Below are 20,851 nucleotides of genomic sequence, written 5' to 3'. Positions count from 1 at the left end.
AATTCAAACCAATGTCAAAGAAGTTAAAAGCTTTGAAAAAAAATTAGATGAATGGATAACTAGAATAACCAATGCAGAGAAGTCCTTAAAGGACCTGATGGAGCTGAAAACCACGGCATGAGAAATACGTGATGAATGCACAAGCCTTAGTAGCCGATTTGATCAACTGGAAGAAAAACTGGAAGAAAGGGTATCAGTCATGGAAGATGAAATGAATGAAATGAAGTGAGAAGTTTAGAGAAAAAAGAATAAAAAGAAATGAACAAAGCCTCCAAGAAATATGGGACTATGCGAAAAGACCAAATCTACGTCTGATTGGTGTACCTGAAAGTGACGGAGAATGGAACCAAGTTGGAAAACACTGTGCAGGATATTATCCAGGAGAACTTCCCCAATCTAGCAAGGCAGGCCAATATTTAAATTCAGGAAATACAGAGAACGCCACAAAGATAGTACTTGAAAAGAGCAACTCCAAGACACATAATTGTCAGATTCACCAAAGTTGAAATGAAGGAAAAAATGTTAAGGGAAGCCAGAGAAAAAGGTTGGGTTACCCACAAAGGGAAGCCCATCAGACTAACAGAGGATCTCTCGGCAGAAACTCTACAAGCCAGAAGAGAGTGGGGGCCAATATTTAACATTCTTAAAGAAAAGAATTTTCAACCCAGAATTTCATATCCAGTCAAACTAAGCTTCATCAGTGAAGGAGAAATAAAATCTACAGACAAGCAAATGCTGAGAGATTTTGTCACCAACAGGCCTGCCCTAACAGAGGCTCCTGAAGGAAGCACTAAATATGGAAAGGAACAACGGGTACAAGCCAATGCAAAAACATGCCAAATTGTAAAGACCATCAAGGCTAGAAAGAAACTGCATCAACTAATGAGCAAAATAACCAGCTAACATCATAATGACAGGATCAAATTCACACATAACAATATTAACCTTAAATGTAAATGGGCTAAATGCTCCAATTAAAAGACAGAGACTGGCAAATTGGATAAAGAGTCAAGACCCATCAGTGTGCTGTACTCAGGAAACCCATCTCACATGCAGAGACACACATAGGCTCAAAATAAAGGGATGAAGGAAGATCTACCAAGCAAATGGAAAAAAAAAGGCAGGGGTTGCAATCCTAGTCTCTGATAAAACAGACTTTAAACCAATAAAGATCAAAAGAGACAAAGAAGGCCATTACATAATGGTAAAGGGATCAATTCAACAAGAACTAACTATCCTAAATATATATGCACCCAATACAGGAGCACCCAGATTCATAAAGCAAGTTCTTAGAGACCTACAAAGAGACTTAGACTCCCACACAATAATAATGGGAGACTTTAACACCCCACTGTCAACATTAGATCAACTCAACATGACAGAAATTTCACAAGGATATCCAGGAATTTAACTCAGCTCTGCACCAAGCAGACGTAGTAGACATCTACAGAACTCTCCACCCCAAATCAACAGAATATACATTCTTTTCAGCACCACACCACACCTATTCCAAAATTGATCACATAGTTGGAAGTAAAGCACTCCTCAGCAAATGGAAAAGAACAGAAGTTATAACAAACTGTCTCTCAGACCACAGTGCAATCAAACTAGAACTCAAGATTAAGAAACTCACTCAAAACTGCTCCACTACATGGAAACTGAACAACCTGCTCCTGAATGACTACTGGGTACATAACGAAATGAAGACAGACATAAAGATGTTCTTTGAAACCAATGAGAACAAAGACACAACATACCAGAATCTCTGGAACACATTCAAAGCAGTGTGTAGAGGGAAATTTATAGCACTAAATGCCCACAAGAGAAAGCAGGAAAGATCTAAAATTGACACCCTAACATCACAATTAAAAGAACTAGAAAAGCAAGAGCAAACAGATACAAAAGATAGCAGAAGGAAGAAATAACTCAGATCAGAGCAGAACTGAAGGAAATAGACACAAAAAACCCTTCAAAAAAATCAATGAATCCAGGAGCTGGTATTTTGAAAGATCAACAAAATTGATAGACCGCTACCAAGTCTAATGAAGAAAAGAGAGAAGAATCAAATAGACACAATAAAAAATGATAAAGGGGATATCACCCCTGATCCCACAGAAATACAAACTACCATCAGAGAATACTATAAACACCTCTGCGCAAATAAACTAGAAAATCTAGAAGAAATGGATAAATTATTCGACACATACACCCTCCCAAGACTAAACCACCAAGAAGTTGACTCTCTGAATAGACCAATAACAGGCTCTGAAATTGAGGTAATAGTTAATAGCTTAACAACCAAAAAAAGTCCAGGACCAGATGGATTCACAGCCTAATTCTACCAGAGGTACAAGGAGGAGCTGGTACTATTCCTTCTGAAACTATTCCAATCAATAGAAAAAGAGGGAATCCTCCCTAACTCATTTTATGAGGCCAGCATTATCCTGACACCAAAGCCTGGCAGAGACACAACAAAAAAAGAGAATTTTAGACCAATATCCCTGATAAACATCGATGCAAAAATCCTCAATAAAATACTGGCAAACCAAATCCAGCAGCACATCAAAAAGCTTATCCAGCATGATCAAGTGGGCTTCATCTCTGGGATGCAAGACTGGCTCAACATATGCAAATCAAAAAACATAATCCAGCATATAAACAGAACCAAAGACAAAAACCACATGATTATCTCAATAGATGCAGAAAAGGCCTTTGACAAAATTCAACAAGCCTTCATGCTAAAAACTCTCAATAAATTCGGTATTGATGGGATATATCTCTAAATAGTAAGAGCTATCTATGACAAACCCACAGCCAATATCATACTGAATGGGCAATAACTGGAAGCATTCCCTTTGAAAACTGGCACAAGACAGACATGCCCTCTCTCACCACTCCTATTCCACATAGTGTTGGAAGTTCTGGCCAGGGCAATCAGGCAGGAGAAGGAAATAAAGGGTATTCAATTAGGAAAAGAGGAAGTCAAATTGTCCCTGTTTGCAGATGACATGATTGTATATCTAGAAAACCCCATTGTCTCAGCCCAAAATCTCCTTAAGCTGATAAGCAACTTCAGCAAAGTCTCAAGATACAAAATCAATGTGCAAAACTCACAAGCGTTCTTATACACCAATAACAGACCAACAGAGAGCCAAATGATGAGTGAACTCCCATTCACAATTGCTTCAAAGAGAATAAAATACCTAGGACTCCAATTTACAAGGGACATGAAGGACCTCTTCAAGTAGAACTACAAACCACTGCTCAATGAAATAAAAGAGGATACAAACGAATGGAAGAACATTCCATGCTCATGGGTAGGAAGAATCAATATTGTGAAAATGGTCATACTGCCCAAGGTAACATAGATTCAATGCCATCCCCATCAAGCTACCAATGACTTTCTTCACAGAATTGGAAAAAACTACTTTAAAGTTCATATGGAACCAAAAAAGAGCCCGCATCGCCAAGTCAACCCTAAGCCAAAAGAACAAAGCTGGAGGCATCATGCTACCTGACTTCGAACTATACTGCAAGGCTACAGTAACCAAAACAGCATGGTATTGGTACCAAAACAGAGATATAGACCAATGGAACAGAACAGAACCCTCGGAAATAATGCCACATGTCTACAACCATCTGATCTTTGACAAACCTGACAAAAACAAGCAATGGAGAAAGGATTCCTTACTTAACAAATGGTGTTGGGAAAACTGGCTAGCCATACATAGAAAGCTGAAACTGGGTCCCTTCCTTACACTTTATACAAAAATTAATTCAAGATGGATTAAAGACTTAAATGTTAGACCTAAAGCCATAAAAACCCTAGAAGAAAAAATAGGCATTACCATTCAGGACATAGGCATAGGAAAGGACTTCATGTCTAAAACACCAAAAGCAATGGCAACAAAAACCAAAATTGACAAATGGGATCTAATTAAACTAAAGAGCTTCTGCAAAGCAAAAGAAACTACCATCAGAGTGAACAGGCAACCTAAAAATGGGAGAAAATTTTTGCAATCTACTCATCTGGCAAAGGGCTAATATCCAGAATCTACAATGAAATCAAACAAATTTACAAGAAAAAAAAACCACCCCATCAACAAGTGGGCAAAGGATATGAACAGACACTTCTCAAAAGCAGGCATTTATGCAGCCAACAGACACATGAAAAAATGCTCATCATCACTGGCCATCAGAGAAATGCAAATCAAAACCACAGTTAGATACCATCTCACACCAGTTAGAATGGCAGTCATTAAAAAGTCAGGAAACAACAGGTGCTGGAGAGGATGTGGAGAAAGAGGAACACTTTTACACTGTTGGTGGGACTGTAAACTACTTCAATCATTGTGGAAGTCTGTGTGGCAGTTCCTCAGGGATCTAGAACTAGAAATAGCATTTGACCCAGCCATCCCATTACTGGGTATATACCCAAAGGATTATAAAACATGCTGCTATAAAGACACATGCACACGTATGTTTATTGTGGCACTATTCACAATAGCAAAGACTTGGAACCAACCCAAATGTCCAAAAATGACTGACTGGATTAAGAAAATGTGGCACATATACACCATGGAATACTATGCAGCCATGAAAAATGATGAGTTCATGTCTTTTGTAGGGACATGGATGAAGCTGGAAACCATCATTCTCAGCCAACTATCACAAGGACAAAAAACCAAACACAGCATGTTCCCACTCATAGGTGGGAATTGAACAATGAGAACACATGGACACAGGAAGGGGAACATCACATACCAGGGCCTGTTTTGGGGTCAGGGGAGTGGGGAGGGATAGTGTTAGGAGATATACCTAATGTTAAATGAAGAGTTAATGAGTGCAGCACACCAACATGGCATAGGTATACATAAGTAACAAACCTGCACGTTGTTCCCATGTACCCTAAAACTTAAAGTACAATTAAAAAAAAATATATTCCGTAGTGGTGATATAGAACAGTTTGTTTAACCATTCAGTCGTTGAAGGATATCTGGGTTGTTTCTAGTTCTAGGCTATTACAAATAAAGGTGCTATGAACATTTCTGTTAAAAAAAAAAGTTAAGATGCTACGTTTTGCATACGTCTGCTTTGTTGAAGCCTGTCTCTTTCAGACTTCCTAAACACAATATTCCCATGGCATCTAATCCCAGTGAGTGTTTCAAATCCAGCCTGTGTATCAGATGCCATGGGAAATTCTGCCTCAGGACTGAGGTTGGTTCAAGCATCTGGATGTTGTCAAAAGTCCACGTTGTGTGCTGGCCTAACCTGAGAGACTCTAACTTGTTCTAGCCTTTAAATTCCTTCTGTCACCAAATCTAGAGTTACATGGCATCTGTACAAGCTAGGTAGCTGAGGCACAGTATCAGCCCTATAAAGGAGCTTTTGGTGCTTTTGTTGTAGGTCTAGCTCCAACTTGGCACTCCAGTTCCAATAGCTAGACTTTCTCTCATCGTGTGTTCTGATCCTTGGATTAGGAACAAAGTTAACTACTCTGATACAAAGCAGTGGTTTTGGTTCCCAACTGGTGACTATTTTGCCTCCCAGGGGACATTTTTGGTTTTCACAACTGGGATACGGTATTAGAGGGTAGAGGCTAGGGATGGTGTGAAGCGTGTGGCAGAATCCTCTTCTGCCCAGAATGCTAACAGTGCCAAGGTTGTGGAGCCTTCCCACCCAAGGGCTTAGTCTATTCCTTGCTTTTGCCAGCTCCCTAACCCTTAAACACAACAGTTCAAATTTATATGCATAAGCATCTCCTAGGGACCTGCATGTTTCCAATATCAACTACTGAGACCCATCCGTAGAGATGCAGGCTTAGGAGGTCTAGCATTGGGCTGAAAATTTGCATTTTAACAAGTACTCCAGGTCATTCTGAAGCAAGTGGTACAAACCACACATTGAGGAACACCACCTTCAAGAGACTGAATCTTGCTTCCCAACACTAGCTTGGTATCTGAGACCATCTGCCTGCTGACTGGCTTTCCTGGCACAAACATTCTTCATGTAGGCACAGTGTGTTCCTGGACTCCATGTCACCTCGTTCACCCTCATGTTCCCTCGGTTCCTGTCCCCAGTCCAGCGAGCAGAACTGATTACAGATCTTGACAACAGAAGATACAGATTTAAAATAACTTGCCTGTTCCCGTGGACTTTATCCACTAGTGAAGGAGGACAAGTGGACAAGGGGAGAGGGTAGGTGGGGGCTCCTTCCCTGTTCCTCCCATTCCACTTTATACAAACCCCAGCTAGACCACTGGGAGAGCAACGGAGATTAAGAATGACTGCATCTAAATATTGTCATCTGGTCCATTCTTCTTCTATCTTGAACACAAGGTTATCATGAGTTTTGTTTAAAGCACTACTGAAACCAAGATAAACTCTGGCTTAGCAAGCCCCTGACAGATCAGTCTAGTAATCTTATCAAAACCAAGATTACCTAAAAGCACTAACCAAAGGAAAAGCTCCCTCACCCCAACCTATGACTGCTCACATTTTTCAGATTGAATCATTTCAATTGTATTTTAAGGTTCATTGACTCTTTACCACCTCCAAGCTGCTCCTGAACACGACTGATTATTAATTTTGAAAACTTTTTCAATTCTAGAATTTCCACTTGAGCCTTTGTTATTACTGTAGTTTCTTCTTCTCTGTTGTGATTTCCTATCCATTTATTATAAGAGTTTTTGGGGTTTTGATTTTAGTAAGAATTATAATAACTACTTTAAAAATCCACACTAATTCCAACATCTGGGTCATCTCGAGGTCAGTCTCGATTGATTGCCTTTTTCCTTGAATATGTTTCTTTTTATGTTTGATATAACGGGATTGAATCCTGAAGATTGTAAAAAGTGGATATTTTTTGTTCCTCTGAAAATTTTGATAATTTTTAAAATTTTTTTTTCTATTGTATACTTTACATTTTCCTCCAAGGGTTTTAACATTTCTATTTCTCAAAACATTTATGTTTATGTTAAAAATTATACAAAGTAGCTTGGTACAGTGGCTCCTATCTGTAATCCCAGCACTTTTAGAGGCCAAGGCAGGAGGGTCACTCAAGCCCAGGAGTTGGAAACCAGCCTAGACAACAGGGCAAGACCCTGTCTCCACAAAAAATTAGGGTGGTGCAAAAAGTAATTGCGGGTTTTGCCATTACTTTCAATGGCAAAACCCACAATTACTCTTGCACCAACCTGATAAAAAATAAGCTGGTTATGGTGGTGGTGTGTGCCTGTGGTCTCAGCTATTTGGGAGGCGAAGGCAGAGGTGGGAGGATTGCTTGAGCCCAGGAGTTCCAGACCACCCTGAGACCCTGTCTCTTTGAGGAGGAAAAAAAAAAAAAAAAAAAAAAAACATTAGCCAGGCCCATATACCTGTGGTACTAGCTACTTGGGAGGCAAAGGCAGAGGTGCCAGAATCACTTGAGCCCAGAAGCTCAAGGCTGCAGGGCACTGATTGTGCCACTGCACTCCAGCCTGGGTGATGGAACACAACCCTGACTCCAAATAATAATAATTACAAAAAGGAAAGACCTAGAACACCAGGTTAAGTATTCTAAAATTTAGCTGACTTACTCTGTTCTCCATAAAACAGGGTTGCCACAGAAAATATAGCGTGCCCAGTTAATTTTGAATTTCAGATAAACAAATACTTTTTTCAGTGTAAATATATCCCATGCAATATTTGGGATATACTTATACTAAAACATTATTCCTTGTTTATCTGAAATTGAAATTTAACTGGGTATTACATAATTATAGTAGCCTGACCATAAAAGATATGTAGGCTGAGCAAAATTCTGCTTCAAGCTTTATAATAAATGCATTATTAATCAACAACTATTATTTACTGAGACCTGTGTAGATCCCCATATTTATCTTTTTAAATGTGGAACTAGGAAAGCTACATAAAAAACATTTATAGAAATGACTGTTCTATAAAGCTGAAAGGAAAACTCTAGCTTTTATTTTTCTCCCCAAACTTAAGCTTTATTCTACATTTGTATAAACAATAAAATTACCCCTCAACTTTGGAAGCACAGATCATAATATAAAAATAAAGCAAAGATCCAAGAAACATTTAACAGGCAGCAAATCTTTGATGTCATCTTACTAGAGCAACTAAATATATAATAATTTAGAATGATCCATTAATTATAAGAATAAATTATATTACAAAGCATAACTATTAATATTATTGACCATCATAAGAACAAACATTTTAACTAAAACACCATGAATACTTTACAGAAAGGGGTGAGTTGCAGACACAGTCATTCTTGGATTTCTTTCAACACCAGGCTTTCTTCCCTTTTGACCTGAGCTGGGAGTTGAATATTTCCTCTCTTTGCCCTCTGACCCTCTAGTCTCTGAAGCATCTTTTGTACTAGAGGTGTGTGCAGAGACTTCCTGGAAATTTGGATTTCCTAATTTGTTGTATCTTCTAAGCACTGCAGTTGTATCTTCTGTTGTATCTTCTAAGCACTGCAGTGATCTGGATATAGAGCTGTTGCTCTTGCTTGTATAAGTTTAATATTCTGATTCAAAAAAGGAAGTAAAAGGAAGGGAGTTGATTACATTTGGCTACAGAAAAAAAGATGACATTAATAATAAAAATAAATAATAATTGTACTTGTAATATAAACATCTGAAAGTTTTAGTTCTAAGAATGGCAGTCTACATAAGAAAATTAGGTAAAAATAATTAATGCGTATTATAATTACTTTGACCAAAGAAAAAGTATAATTTAAAGATAGCTGTTTAAGCATCAAATTGTAGCAATTGGTAAAAGTACATATTAGTCATATTTATTAAGTGACACACAGTGATACTGAAGGCACTTATTTCTCAGCAACATCATCTTTTCCCAACAAGAACATACTACATCCTAGACATGAAATGAAAATAAGCTTTAATTTTCACAACAGGAGGGCGACAATTAAAGAACTGAGTGGTACAGATCCATTAGAGGACCATATCCGTGAGCCTATAAGCCTCTACTGTAAGAGCAAGAATTTTTAAGGAATCTCGGTGAAGGCTCCTTTTCAAAAAAAAAATACAAAGATTAAAGCCTTTGAAACGTAAATTATTTTTTGCAGTTATTACATTGAGGACAAAGTAATAGTTGCAAAGTTAAGATTTTTATAACTATCCCTAAAATTGATTCTCAGTTACTCCATTGATCTACATATGTTAAGGAAAAAGGCAAGACAAAGATATGTTTAAATAGTTTCCAATTTATAGTAATCAGCTTTAATATAAGGTATACCCAAATAATGGTGAATTAAATGACCGTGAAAGCACGTTATAGCAGATGCCCGCTCATCAACATGCCTTGAAATTAAAGGTTTATAAGGTGTATAAGGGCAGTTTTTGATGTTGCCATTACATTCACAAAAGTATCTGAGGCACGTACAGCATGAAGTTCACTAAGTGCTTGCAACATGACCAGCACTAAATTTTGTTGAATAAATACATGAATATTTTTGTATATCATCTGTTCAAAATCTCTGATGTAAAAATGAAAATAATCTGAAAATATGCAAAACTGAAATTTCCCACATAGGGCTGCCAATTCATACAAACCCCAAGATGAATTTTAAAATGAGAACATGACAATAAAATCAAGTTTCAAAATGGCTGGCCTTTTTAAGTAAAACCCATGTTCAAAAAAAGGAATAAGACATCAACTGTTTTGAGAACCAAAATTTTACTGCTGCTTTTCTAACACCCTGTTGCTAACCTAAGCCCCCATCCTCTTACTGTCAATAACAGATTTTCATCATCAAATACAAGAAACAGGCTGGGTGCCTGTCAATAACAGATTTTCATCATCAAATACAAGAAACAGGCTGGACACAGTGGCTCACACCTGTAATCCCAGAACTTTGGGAGGCTGAGGTGGGTGGATCACTTGAGGTCAGGAGTTCGAGACAAGCCTGGCCAACATGGTGAAACCTCATCTCTACTAAAAATACAAAAATTAGCTGGGTGTGGTGGCGGGCGCCTGTGATCCCATCTACTCGGGAGGCTGAGGCAGGAGAATCACGTGAACCTGGGAGGTGGAGGTTGCAGTGAACTGAGATTGAGCAACTGTACTCCAGCCTGGGTGCAGAGCAAGACTCTGCCTTAAAAAAATAAAAACAAAAATACAAGAAACATCTCAAAAACAAAATAATCACTATTCTAACAAACCACAATCCACAAACAAGAATAGAAGTTTCAAAAATAAGTTTAAAAGAAAAAGAAATTCATTTTAGCAACCACTCACTTTTAAGCTGATAAAACTCCATGGCTTCCTTAAGCAACAAGAATCCTTTCGATGCTGAGCAGGTCAGTTTGGAAACTACCCCACCTCATTTTTCAGTACCTTTTTCCAAATACTTGAGTTGATCCTGAGGTTCTCTATTTCTCTCACATTTGATCCTTGCATGAGTTACTGAAGTTGAAAAGTATTTAAGAAAACACAGTGGTATTCTTCACTCGTGTAATTTGTTCATGTATCAAATAAAGGATGGAGAGAAAACTGGATGAAATACCAGAAGTTAAGAGATACATCAAAAACAGTACCATAAGGGGAAAATTTATAGCTATAAATTATAAAACATAAGATACTGAAACAACTTTACTCCTAAGGAACTAAAAACAGAGGGAAAAAGAGGGACTACTAAAAGAGGGACAACTAAAAGCTAGCAAAATTTAAAAAATGATAAAGATAGCAGTGGAAATAAGTGAAATAGAGAACAGAAAAATATCAAAAATCAACAAAACCAAGTTTGTTCTCTGAAAAAGATCAAAACTGACAAAATTTTAACTAGATTGACTTAAAAAAAGGGAATACTCAAATTACTAAACTCAAACATAAAATGGGTACATTACTAACAAATTTTTGGAGTAAAAAGGGGATGTAGGAGAGTACCATAAGGAATTATACACTAAAAACTTGAATAACCTAAATAAAATGAACAAATTCCTAGAAATAAAAAACCTAAGACTGAATCAGAAAAGTTGAATAAACCTATTCAACAAGGAGATTCAGCAGGAAGATTGCATCAGTAATCAGAAACCCAGCAACAAAGAAAAGCCTGGACCAGATGGCTTCACTGTTGAATTCTACCCAACGTTTAAAGCAGAATTAACACCAGTTTTTCTCAAACTTTTTCAAAACGTTGAAGAGGATGTAATGTTTTCTAACTTATTCTACGAGGACAGTATTACCCCGACACCAAGCCAGACAAAGGCACCATAAGAAAACTACAAACAAACATCCCTTACAAATGCTGATGCAAAAATCCTAAAATACCAGCGACTCAAACTTAGCAGTACACTAAAAGGATTATACACTATGAATGAGTATTATTGACTCCTGAAATAAAATTATGTTCCAACACATGAAAATCCGCACAATATCACATTAACATAAAGGAAAAAACCCTCATGTGATCACATTTTAATCAAAGAAAAAGCATTTGTCAAAATTTAACCCACATTCATGATAAGATGTACTTAATAAACTATAAAAAGAAAACATCTTAACATAATGTCATATAAAAAAAACAAAAACAAAAACAAAACACAGCTAACATGGTGAAAGACTGAAAACTTTTACCGTAAGAGCAAAAACAAGGATGCCTGCTTTTACTACTTCTATTTAATATAGTACTGAGGGTTCTAGTTAGTTAAAACATGAGTAAAAGAATAAAAGATATTCCAGTTTTTTAAAAAGTAAAATTATCTGTTTGCAGATGACATAACCTTATATATTAAAAATCTTTTAGTTTCTGTGAAATAAACTGTCAGACGCAATAAATAAAATTCAGCAAAGCTGCAGGATACAGAATCAATACACAAAAATCAGTTGTATTTCTACGATAACAATAAACTATCTGAAGAAATCAAAACAACAGTATCATGTATGATAGTATCAAAAGAATAAAATACTTAGAAACCCACTTAACCAAGGAAATGAAAAACCTGTACAGCAAATACTATAAACATGGCAGAAAAGTATTAAAGATGACACAAATAAATGAAAAGACATCATGTGTTTATGGACTGGAAGACAAAACCTTGTCAAGATGCCATTGTTATCTATAGTCACCTACAGATTCAATAAAATCACTATAAAAATTCCAATATTTGCAAAAATAGAAAAACCTATTCTAAAATTCAAATGAAATCTCAAAAAATCCCAAGTAGCCAAATCAATGTTAAAAACTAAGAAAGTTAGAGGACTAACACCTCCTGGTTTCAAACTTATTCACTGCTTCAGTACCCAGAACAATGCTGTACCAGCATAGAGGCAGACATAAAGACCAATGCAATAGAAATAAAGAACCAAAAAATATGGTCATGATTTTTAACAAGGGAGTCAACACTATTCAATGGGGAAAGGATGGTATTTTTAAAATGGTGTTTAAAATGGATATTTACATATATCCATATGTATGTATATATCCCAAATTAGCTTTTTATCTGTCATGTACGTTGCAGATCTCCCCAGTCTGTTAACTTTTGACTTGGAGGCATTTTTCTCTCATACAGAGTTTCAGTTTTTATGGAGTCAAATACATCAGTCTTCTAGTCAGTGACTTCTTCATGGGTATGGTGTTTCATTTTAGGATGATAAAGTTGTAGATATGGATAAATTTGATTAATTAGATGGTTGGATAACACTGAATATACTGGATGTCACAGAACTGTACATTTAAACATGGTTAAAATGGTAAGTTTTATGTTATATATATTTTACCACCAAAAAAGGGCCAGGCTTACATGTTTGTATGTTAGGGGTTTGGAGTAACTCTAACATTTATTCCCCGCCAGGGGAATAATTTATAAACACCCACACAAGAAAAGTAGATACTGACTTCACAAATCTCCTTACAAGTCCCACAGCAGGGGCTGTCTGGGAAAGCTGAGGTGGAAAAAGTCACATAAACTTGAGGTCAATGTGAGACCTCCCATCCCTACTCTGGAATCAGATGAAGGAAGGCATGCATGCAGGCTGAGCTGGAGAGATGAGCTGGGGTCGGCAGAACAGTCCTCCCATGAGCCTAGACCTTAAGCGCTCCCACATGCTCTCAGGCATGTATCAAACCAAGAAAGCAGCTAGGAGGGCAACACATCTACCTGTATACAGGGAGCTATGAAATATCTGATCTGCACAAGTGATGCACAAGGAGACAGAAGCAGTCTGACCTTTACACAGTGACCTGGCTCAAATAATTTCAGGCTGTCATTAACCAGGTGAGCTCCTCTTTCTCTCTGAGGTAGGTAAACCTGAGGGGGCAAAGCGGGAATTGGGGATAATGGAAAAGAAAGCCTGGTAGTATTTCTTCTAACTCTGTTATAAATAAAAAGTAAAACAGATGCCGTTTCTCAGGATCCAAATGTTAGATGAAAAAATGTCATCTCAGTCATGTGATGTGGACTTCAGCAGAGCAGGACACACATGGTCATTTATCCTTTCCCTCTGCATGTTGTGTACTTTTTCAGTTTATAATGTACCTGATCCACTTGTATCATACTAGCTGCAAACAAGGTCACTGAATGTCACACCAGGTGGCCAGCATGTCTGTGAAGGGCAGAAACTGGGGCAGCCAAACAGCTGGCAGGGTCTAGCTAGGAAGTACCTGATGCCCACTCCATAGAGGACTCCACACTTAAAAGACAAGATCTGCCTCACTAGTTACCCCCCCCAAATAAAAAAATAAAACCCCTCCAGAGAACATGTGTGTGTACATGCAAAAGTACATGCACAGCTACATGCAAAGGGGAAAGGCTGGGAAAGAACCAAATCCACCTCTGAACACCAGTTACTTGTGGGGAAGGGGCAGATGAAGCCAACTATCAGCATTACGCACCTTTTCAACTGTGAGCTTGCATCAATTTTGGCAATTTCTCATAAAAAGACAATTTTCACTCCTTGGGTCATCACCCAGGTCCTGCAAAACTGAGCCACCAACAACCACCTGCACCATTTCCCATGAGGCCAAATAATGGCTTCCCTCAAAGCTCAGCCGTCCCACCCACCTTCCCAAGTCCTCTCCCATGCAGGGGACTGCTGGCCTCCTGGGGTACAGGGGTCCAGGCCAAACCCAACCCACAGATGGTTGGTGAAACCAGCACGTATCCAAGGGCCTTTCCCCCACCTGGGCCATGTGCCCACTGCATAGATAGGCCTGTGCTTGCTCCCCAAGGACAGAGACTCCCTTTTCTTCCGTTGGAATGAGGGGTGGGGAGATTTGATGGTATCCTGTACAGGCTGGATGTTAATCTGATAAGGTGCTCTTGGAAAAGCTTGCTTGAGTTTGGCGCTTTCTCAGCACATGGTGTTTGCTGCCCCTTCAAGCTGCAGAAATCTCAGAAGGTAAGTGCTACTGCAACCCCCATTTACTGGTGAGCAGAGGTCAGAAGATCTGCAGCCAGCCAAGCAGCTGCTAAGTGGCCAACAGGCTGGATCTGCATCTCACTTGCAGAGGCCCTGCCTGGCTGATGGGACTGCCCCGAGACTCCCTCCTCCTCCTCTTCTCTCCACAGCTCTCCCGGCTTCTATCCACAGCTGTGCTCCAGGTGGGGAACACCTATGGATGCACCAGGGTGCAACTACTCACACTCCAGTGTGCAGAAGGGCCCCGGCTCCATGCTGTTTCCATATCCCAGTCCAAGCTCATCTAGAGCTTCAGCAAATCCAAGCCTCTCTGAATTCCCTGCAAGACCAAACTGAGCCCTACAACCCCCACTCCACTGGTTAGCTGCCAGTCCCAGCCCCTGCTCCCTCCTGGGCCCCTGTCTGTACAGTTCTGGAGTCCTACAAGAATGTTGAGATTCTAAGCCGACTCTCACCCAAATAAGTAAACAACCAGGGGCCTCCAGGGGTAGAGAACATACCCAGACAGGTTCTGCTGCCTGTAGGCCTGATGTCCTTCCCCCACAACACGCCATGCTTGCCTGGCTGGAAGAGGGACTCCAGAAACTTGGGAAACCTGGGCCTGTAGCTGGCATGTGGAAAAGAGGCCTGGAAAAGCACCACTCCTGTCCATGAAGCCCCCACATGGAACCAGGTAATTGGGAAATACATGGGCACCAAGCCTGACCCCCCACTCAGACCCAGGTGGGAACTGCAGCAGTGACTTGCCCCTTCTGCCACTGGCTGTACCACTATGGGAGGGAGGAACGTCTAGCCCCACACGTGAGTGGAGACACTAGGTGTGGGCAGGTTCCAATGGTTGCTGCAGCTGAGCCTACCCAACCAGGTCCATGCAAGACCATCTAAGATGGGTGAGCACCTGGGTTGGGCAAGGACCTCCCTCAGAGTGTGAGAGCCGCTGAGGGGAGTGTCACAGAGGCCCCTTTTCCTGCTCCAAGAACAGGTTGGGGGAGCATGGGGGACCTCTCCCACCTCCCAGCTGCTTCCAGGAGCCACTTCTTTCAAGATGAGGCACCTTCCTGCCTGCCTGTTCCCCATTTGGCTGCAATAGACTATTGCCAACATTCAGAGAAAAAGGGGCCTCACCTGTTTTCCCGGACACGTCAAAGGCAGGTGGGTATGCCCAGGGGACCTGGGGTGGAACCTGTACATCTGCTCACCCGCAGGCTATGCTGGCTTCATCTTATCTGTGTGATGGAGGTGGGGGTGGGGGTGGGGGTGGGGGTGGGGGTGGGGGTTACCAAGGGGTCATCACAGACAATGGACAAGTTCTACAAGAGCCAGGGAGAAGAGCCCTGTCCGCGCAGGCTGCCCAGCACCCAGCTCACACACACACCTCTTATTTGGCAGCTTCCCCAAAGCAGGCTTTGCAGTCCAGGCTCCCTGAGAAGCCTGGGGAGGAGACTCTGCCAGGCTGATGGGCCTGTCCCCAAAGGTGCCACCCTCACCAGGCTCATCCTGACAATCTTGGGTTATCTTTGCCTGAAGTTTTGGAGTGGGGACAAGGAGACAGCAGACAGTACGCATCACCCACCTTTCCGGAGACCATCAGCCCTCCAGACTGGGGCAGGTCAGACCTCCACTCGGGCGTTTTTCTCACTGGTTGCCAGCTGGGGGAAGCAGCACTTGTGAGTACCTACCTGCCTGTCTCCCCAGGTCCTGCTCAGAAACCCCATCTGAACCTTTGGAGAGACTGCCCTGAGCACACAGGCCCAGCAACCACCGTCTACGCCCCCCGGGACCTAATCCCCTTCTACATGGGGTTCAGTGCATGTCACAGGCCCAGCAACCACATTTACGGCCCCCGGGACCTAATCCCCTTCTACATAGGGTTCAGTACATGTGAGTCTACACTGGGCTCGATTCCTGCCCAGTGTATCCCTGCCAGATACCCCATGCCCACCTCGTTAAGAGCATGAGGCCACACAAACACACCCAGGCCGTCATGGTGATGGAGTGGCTGGGCTCCCACTTGCCCAGCTTTCATTGCTGGTTCAGAGCCAGCTGTGACCACATTCCTATCCCGAGATGGGACTTTGGAGACATTGTCCATAAGGGTCGCTGACCCCTTTTAAAGTTCCAGAAACAGAGGGCCCGCTGGTCCCCTAGAAGTTTGGCACATGGGATAAGCCAAGGTTTGCCTTCAGGAACAGGTTTTCCACCACATCGCTGCCCAAGGCCCAGGGCATCCCCAAGTCCGTGTGAAGCCTGCTGCCATGTCCACAGCCCATGCCGACCCCTCCTGGAACCACTGGAATGCTTGTTCCTGGGCACGTGATAAGCCCAGACAGCTTCAGCCTTGCAGGACAACTATGCGCATCTGGCAGCAGTAGCCAGAGGGCCCATGGAAATTTGGCGGTGAAGCCAGATGCTGTGAAAATACATTAGGCAAAACTGCATACTACGAAAGTGCTTTAAAATGCAGCAGCAGGAGAGGTGAAGACACAAACGAACAAGTGCGTAGTGACACATGGCTGTCAGAACACAGTAAAGAATCCACACTGCTTCCCCCCTTTACCTAGAAAAGGAGAGTTCTAGGCCACCTCCTCCTCGGCAGTGGCATCCTGATATTGCTGATATTCAGACACCAGGTCATTCATGTTGCTCTCGGCCTCGGTGAATTCCATCTCATCCATGCCCTCGCCCGTGTACCAGTGGAGGAAGGCTTTGCACCTGAGCATTGCTGTAAACTGCTCTGAGACACGCTTGAAGAGTTCCTGGGTGGCCGCGTTGTTCCCAATGAAGGTGGCTGACATTTTCAGCCCCCCGGGTGGCATGTCCCAGATGGCTGTTTTTACGTTGTGAGAGAGCCAGTCAGCAAAGTAGCTGCTGTTCTTATCTTGAATGTTGAACATTTGTTCATCCACCTCCCTCATGGGCATGCGACCCCTGAAAATGGGGCCGCCGTCAGGTAGCGGCCGTGACGGAGGTCGCAGGCCGCCATCATGTTCTTAGCATCAAACATCTGCAGGGTGAGCTCAGCCACGGTCAAGGCCCGGTACTGCTGGCTGCCCCGGCTGGTCAGTGGGGCGAAGCCGGGCATGAAGAAATGCAGCCGGGGAAACGGGACCATGTTCACGGCCAGCTTCCGCAGGTCGGCATTCAGCTGTCCTGGGAAGCGCAGGCACGTGGTGACCCCACTCATGGGCGCAGACACCAGGTGGTTCAGGTCACCATAGGTGCATGTGGGCAGCTTTAGGGTCCTGGAACATATGACATACAGCGCTTCGTTATCTATGCAGAAGGTCTCATCCGCGTTCTCTATGAGCTGGTGGACTGAGAGGGTGGCGTTGTAGGGCTCCACCACGGTGTCTGACACCTTGGGCGAGGGCAGGATGCTGAATGTGTTTATGATCCTGTCTGGGTACTCCTCCCGGATCTTACTGAGCAGAAGGGTACCCATCCCAGACCCAGTCCCCCCACCCAGGGAGTGGGTCAGCTGGAAACCCTGCAGGCAGTCACAGCTCTCAGCCTCCTTTCTGACGATGTCCATCACTGACTCCATCAGCTCCGCGCCTTCTGTGTAGTGTCCCTTGGCCCAATTGTATCCAGCCCCGCTCTGACCTGTAAGACAGTACAGCCAGTCACTCGATGGCCAGGTTTACGGTCATCAGTGGTCACCACCATAATGCAAAAAGGGCCAAGTGTCACGTGTGAGGTGAAAGCACCATTCACCCTGCAGGTGGAGCAAAAGAAACCCCTTCCCCCGGAGTTACAGGACAGCAGCTTCCCCTGTTAGGAATTAAGTCAGGAGTCAAACCTGAGATGTGCTAACAGACCTCACTGCAGGTAGAGCAAATGAAACCCCCTCCCTCGGAGTTACAGGACAGCAGCTTCCCCTTTAGGAATTAAGTCAGGAGTCAAACCTGAGAGGGGCTAACAGACCTTGCTGCAGGTAGCTCCTGCCCATTTTCAGGGAAGGCAGCAGCCACGGCCCCAACTCAGCTCCCTGCAGGGAGTTTACATCAGTAGCTCCTCACCTTGAGGAGACACCCGGGCCTTACTCCCAAAGCCCGTTTAGGAGAGATGGACTGAGCGACTCGACTGGGAGGACAGGAGGATGTTCAGGGGCCCTGGCTCCACAGTTCCCACAGGATGACCTTGGGCCACTCCTAGATTTTGAGCTGCCCTGGCCCCAGCCCTCTCCCGCAGCTCATCGAAGATGAAGTTGTCTGGCCTGAAGACCTGACCGAAGGGCCCTGAGTGCAGAGAGTCCATGGTGCGGGGCTCCATATCCACGAGCACAGCGCGGGGCACGTACCTGCCACCTGCGTGGGGCGGGAGCGCATCAGGAGGGGAGGGCCGCGTTCCCAGGAGGGCATCTCACCGCTGGCCTCGTTGTAGTACACGTTGATGTTCTCTAGCTGCAGGTGGCTGTCCCCGTGGTAGGTGCCAGCGAAGTCCATGGCGTGTTCATCAGAGATCACCTTCCAGAACTGCCAGAGACGGGAGGGGCCAGACAGACCAGGGCAGAGTCATGAGGGCGCCCCAGCCCCTCTCCCACCCGCACCCCCATCCCTAGGCCGCCATGTCCCTGGGGTCCACCCCGGCCATCTCGCCAGCGCCTAGTTCCACCGTGTCCCCGGCAGGGATCCCAAGGGCCGCAATGCAGGGACTCCGCCCCCGCCACTGCCAACATCTTCCCTGGCTCCCCCGGCAGGCCCGGGCTGGGCCCTCAGAGCCCCCGCTGCCAACCTTGGCGCCGAGCTGGTTCCCGCACTGCCCGGTCTGCGTGAGCACGATTTCCCTCATGGCCAAGGCGGGATCAGGGCTGTAGGAGAAAGGCGAGAAGGAGGAGCAGACGCGTAGCGACCCAGCCTGCCCTCCGCCAAAGCTTAAATAGCCCTGCGCTCACCTCCCCCAGCCTCGGATTGGGCTCCCAGAATAAGCAACAGCTTTGCTTCCACACAGGTGCGCCCACCTGTGAATCCCTTGGCGTTGAACGTCTGTTGGAAAGCTCAGGTGTCCTTGCGTGGTCCTTTCCACGTTGGGGAAAGCTGCTCAGCTGGAGAACTTCCTCACGCTTCTTTAGTAAGACTAAATCCCTAGCTGAGCTGAAACTGAATTTTCCTCCCATGTGGGAGGGGAAGACTCTTGTTTCCATATTCACAGAGTGACTTTGCAAGTGTCCTAGATTGATGACATATTTTTGTAATGGATGCGTCCTTTCATCTATTAGGAGATCTGTGGTTAGGAAAGGCCTTCCGTATGTTAACTCAACAGACTTAATTATACGTTTTACTTTGGAGCAGTTCAAACCCGCAGTAAGCTATGGGTGTTAGAGATAGTCAGGCCTCTGATTTAGCTAGAGTCTTCTTTAGAGTAGGATTAGCCCTTTCACCTTTCCAGAGGACTGCAGTCTCCAGCAGAGTGAAGGTAATATTGGATTCTTAAAGCTGAGGATAGGTGTTGGGATACGCCTGGTGTGAAAGATGGGCCATTGTCACTTTGCAGGCTTTTAGATTACCCAAACTGAGGAGTTATTTCTTCCGGTAAACATTTTTCAGATGGGGTGGGGAATGCCTCGATCTAACCTGTGAAGGTATCAGTAAGCATTAGCAAATATTTGAATCTCCTGCAGAAAGGCATTGGGGCACATTAGAGTTGCCAGTTCTCACCTGGATAGGTTCCTCAACTTTGGACATGTTTAACTGGAGAAGGAGAAAATTGCTGGCCGTTTGGGTCATGTCAGGCAAAGAGCTCACAGTGCTGAGTCACCTGTTTTAGTGTCTTGAAAAGATTTACCCCTATAAACAAATGAGACATTAACAGAAACAATCCCTTCTAGGGTGAAAAGAATCATGAAAGTGCTGAGTTATGTTCCTGTGATTGGTACTTGACATTAATAATTTATTACCATCATTCAGTCAGCCAGAGGGGCCCTGGAATGAAATGCAATCCCTGGCCCATTTTTCTTCTTCTTCAGGGTATTCCGGCCCAGTTCTATGTATGCTGACCAGCACGCCCATAAGCTTCACTGGCCCTTTCAGTGCAGGGGCCTTGGCTGCAGCATCTACAAGGGCATTTCCTTTTACGTGGTCAGTCTCTCTTTTGAAGTCCACTGCAATTAATTATAGTCACTTTCTGGCAGCAAAGCAGCATTCTAACAAACTCAAAATCTGAATGATGTTGTATGGGAAAGCCCTTGGGGGTCAGGAGTCCCTACCCATTCCAAATTGCAGCATAAGCATGAAGCAAAAAAAAAAATCGTACTTGGAATCAGTGTAAATGTTAATTTTTAAATCCTTTCCAACTGCAGGGGCCTAGTAAGTTCAATTAACTCAGCTTTTTGAGCTGAGGTCGAGGCCAGCAAGGCTTGTGCCTTGATTCTCTTGTGCTGACTAATAGTAGCGTATCTAGCCCTCCTGTTTTCCTGATGCATAAAACAACTTGCATCTGTTAACCACTCTTCCTTAGG

The 20,851-nt window shown here is 43.2% G+C and overlaps 1 protein-coding gene across 1 annotated transcript; it reads right to left on the bottom strand.

The window, feature by feature from the left end:
• Window positions 1–17,305: 17,305 nt before the first annotated feature.
• Window positions 17,306–19,185, bottom strand: LOC134759675 (tubulin beta-8 chain-like). The gene is made up of 4 exons (XM_063713501.1): window positions 19,129–19,185; window positions 18,761–18,869; window positions 18,592–18,701; window positions 17,306–17,998 (listed from the first exon to the last, which is right to left on the bottom strand). Exons 1-4 carry the CDS (start codon window positions 19,183–19,185, stop codon window positions 17,306–17,308), a joined length of 969 nt encoding a protein of 322 aa, XP_063569571.1.
• Between the last annotated feature and the right edge of the window lie 1,666 nt (window positions 19,186–20,851).

The sequence above is a fragment of the Pongo abelii genome, chromosome 12 (genome assembly GCF_028885655.2).
Source record: "Pongo abelii isolate AG06213 chromosome 12, NHGRI_mPonAbe1-v2.0_pri, whole genome shotgun sequence".
Taxonomy (NCBI): Eukaryota; Metazoa; Chordata; class Mammalia; order Primates; family Hominidae; genus Pongo; species Pongo abelii.
Note: the sequence above shows the minus strand (reverse complement) of the source record. Positions and strands in the feature narration are given on the sequence as shown.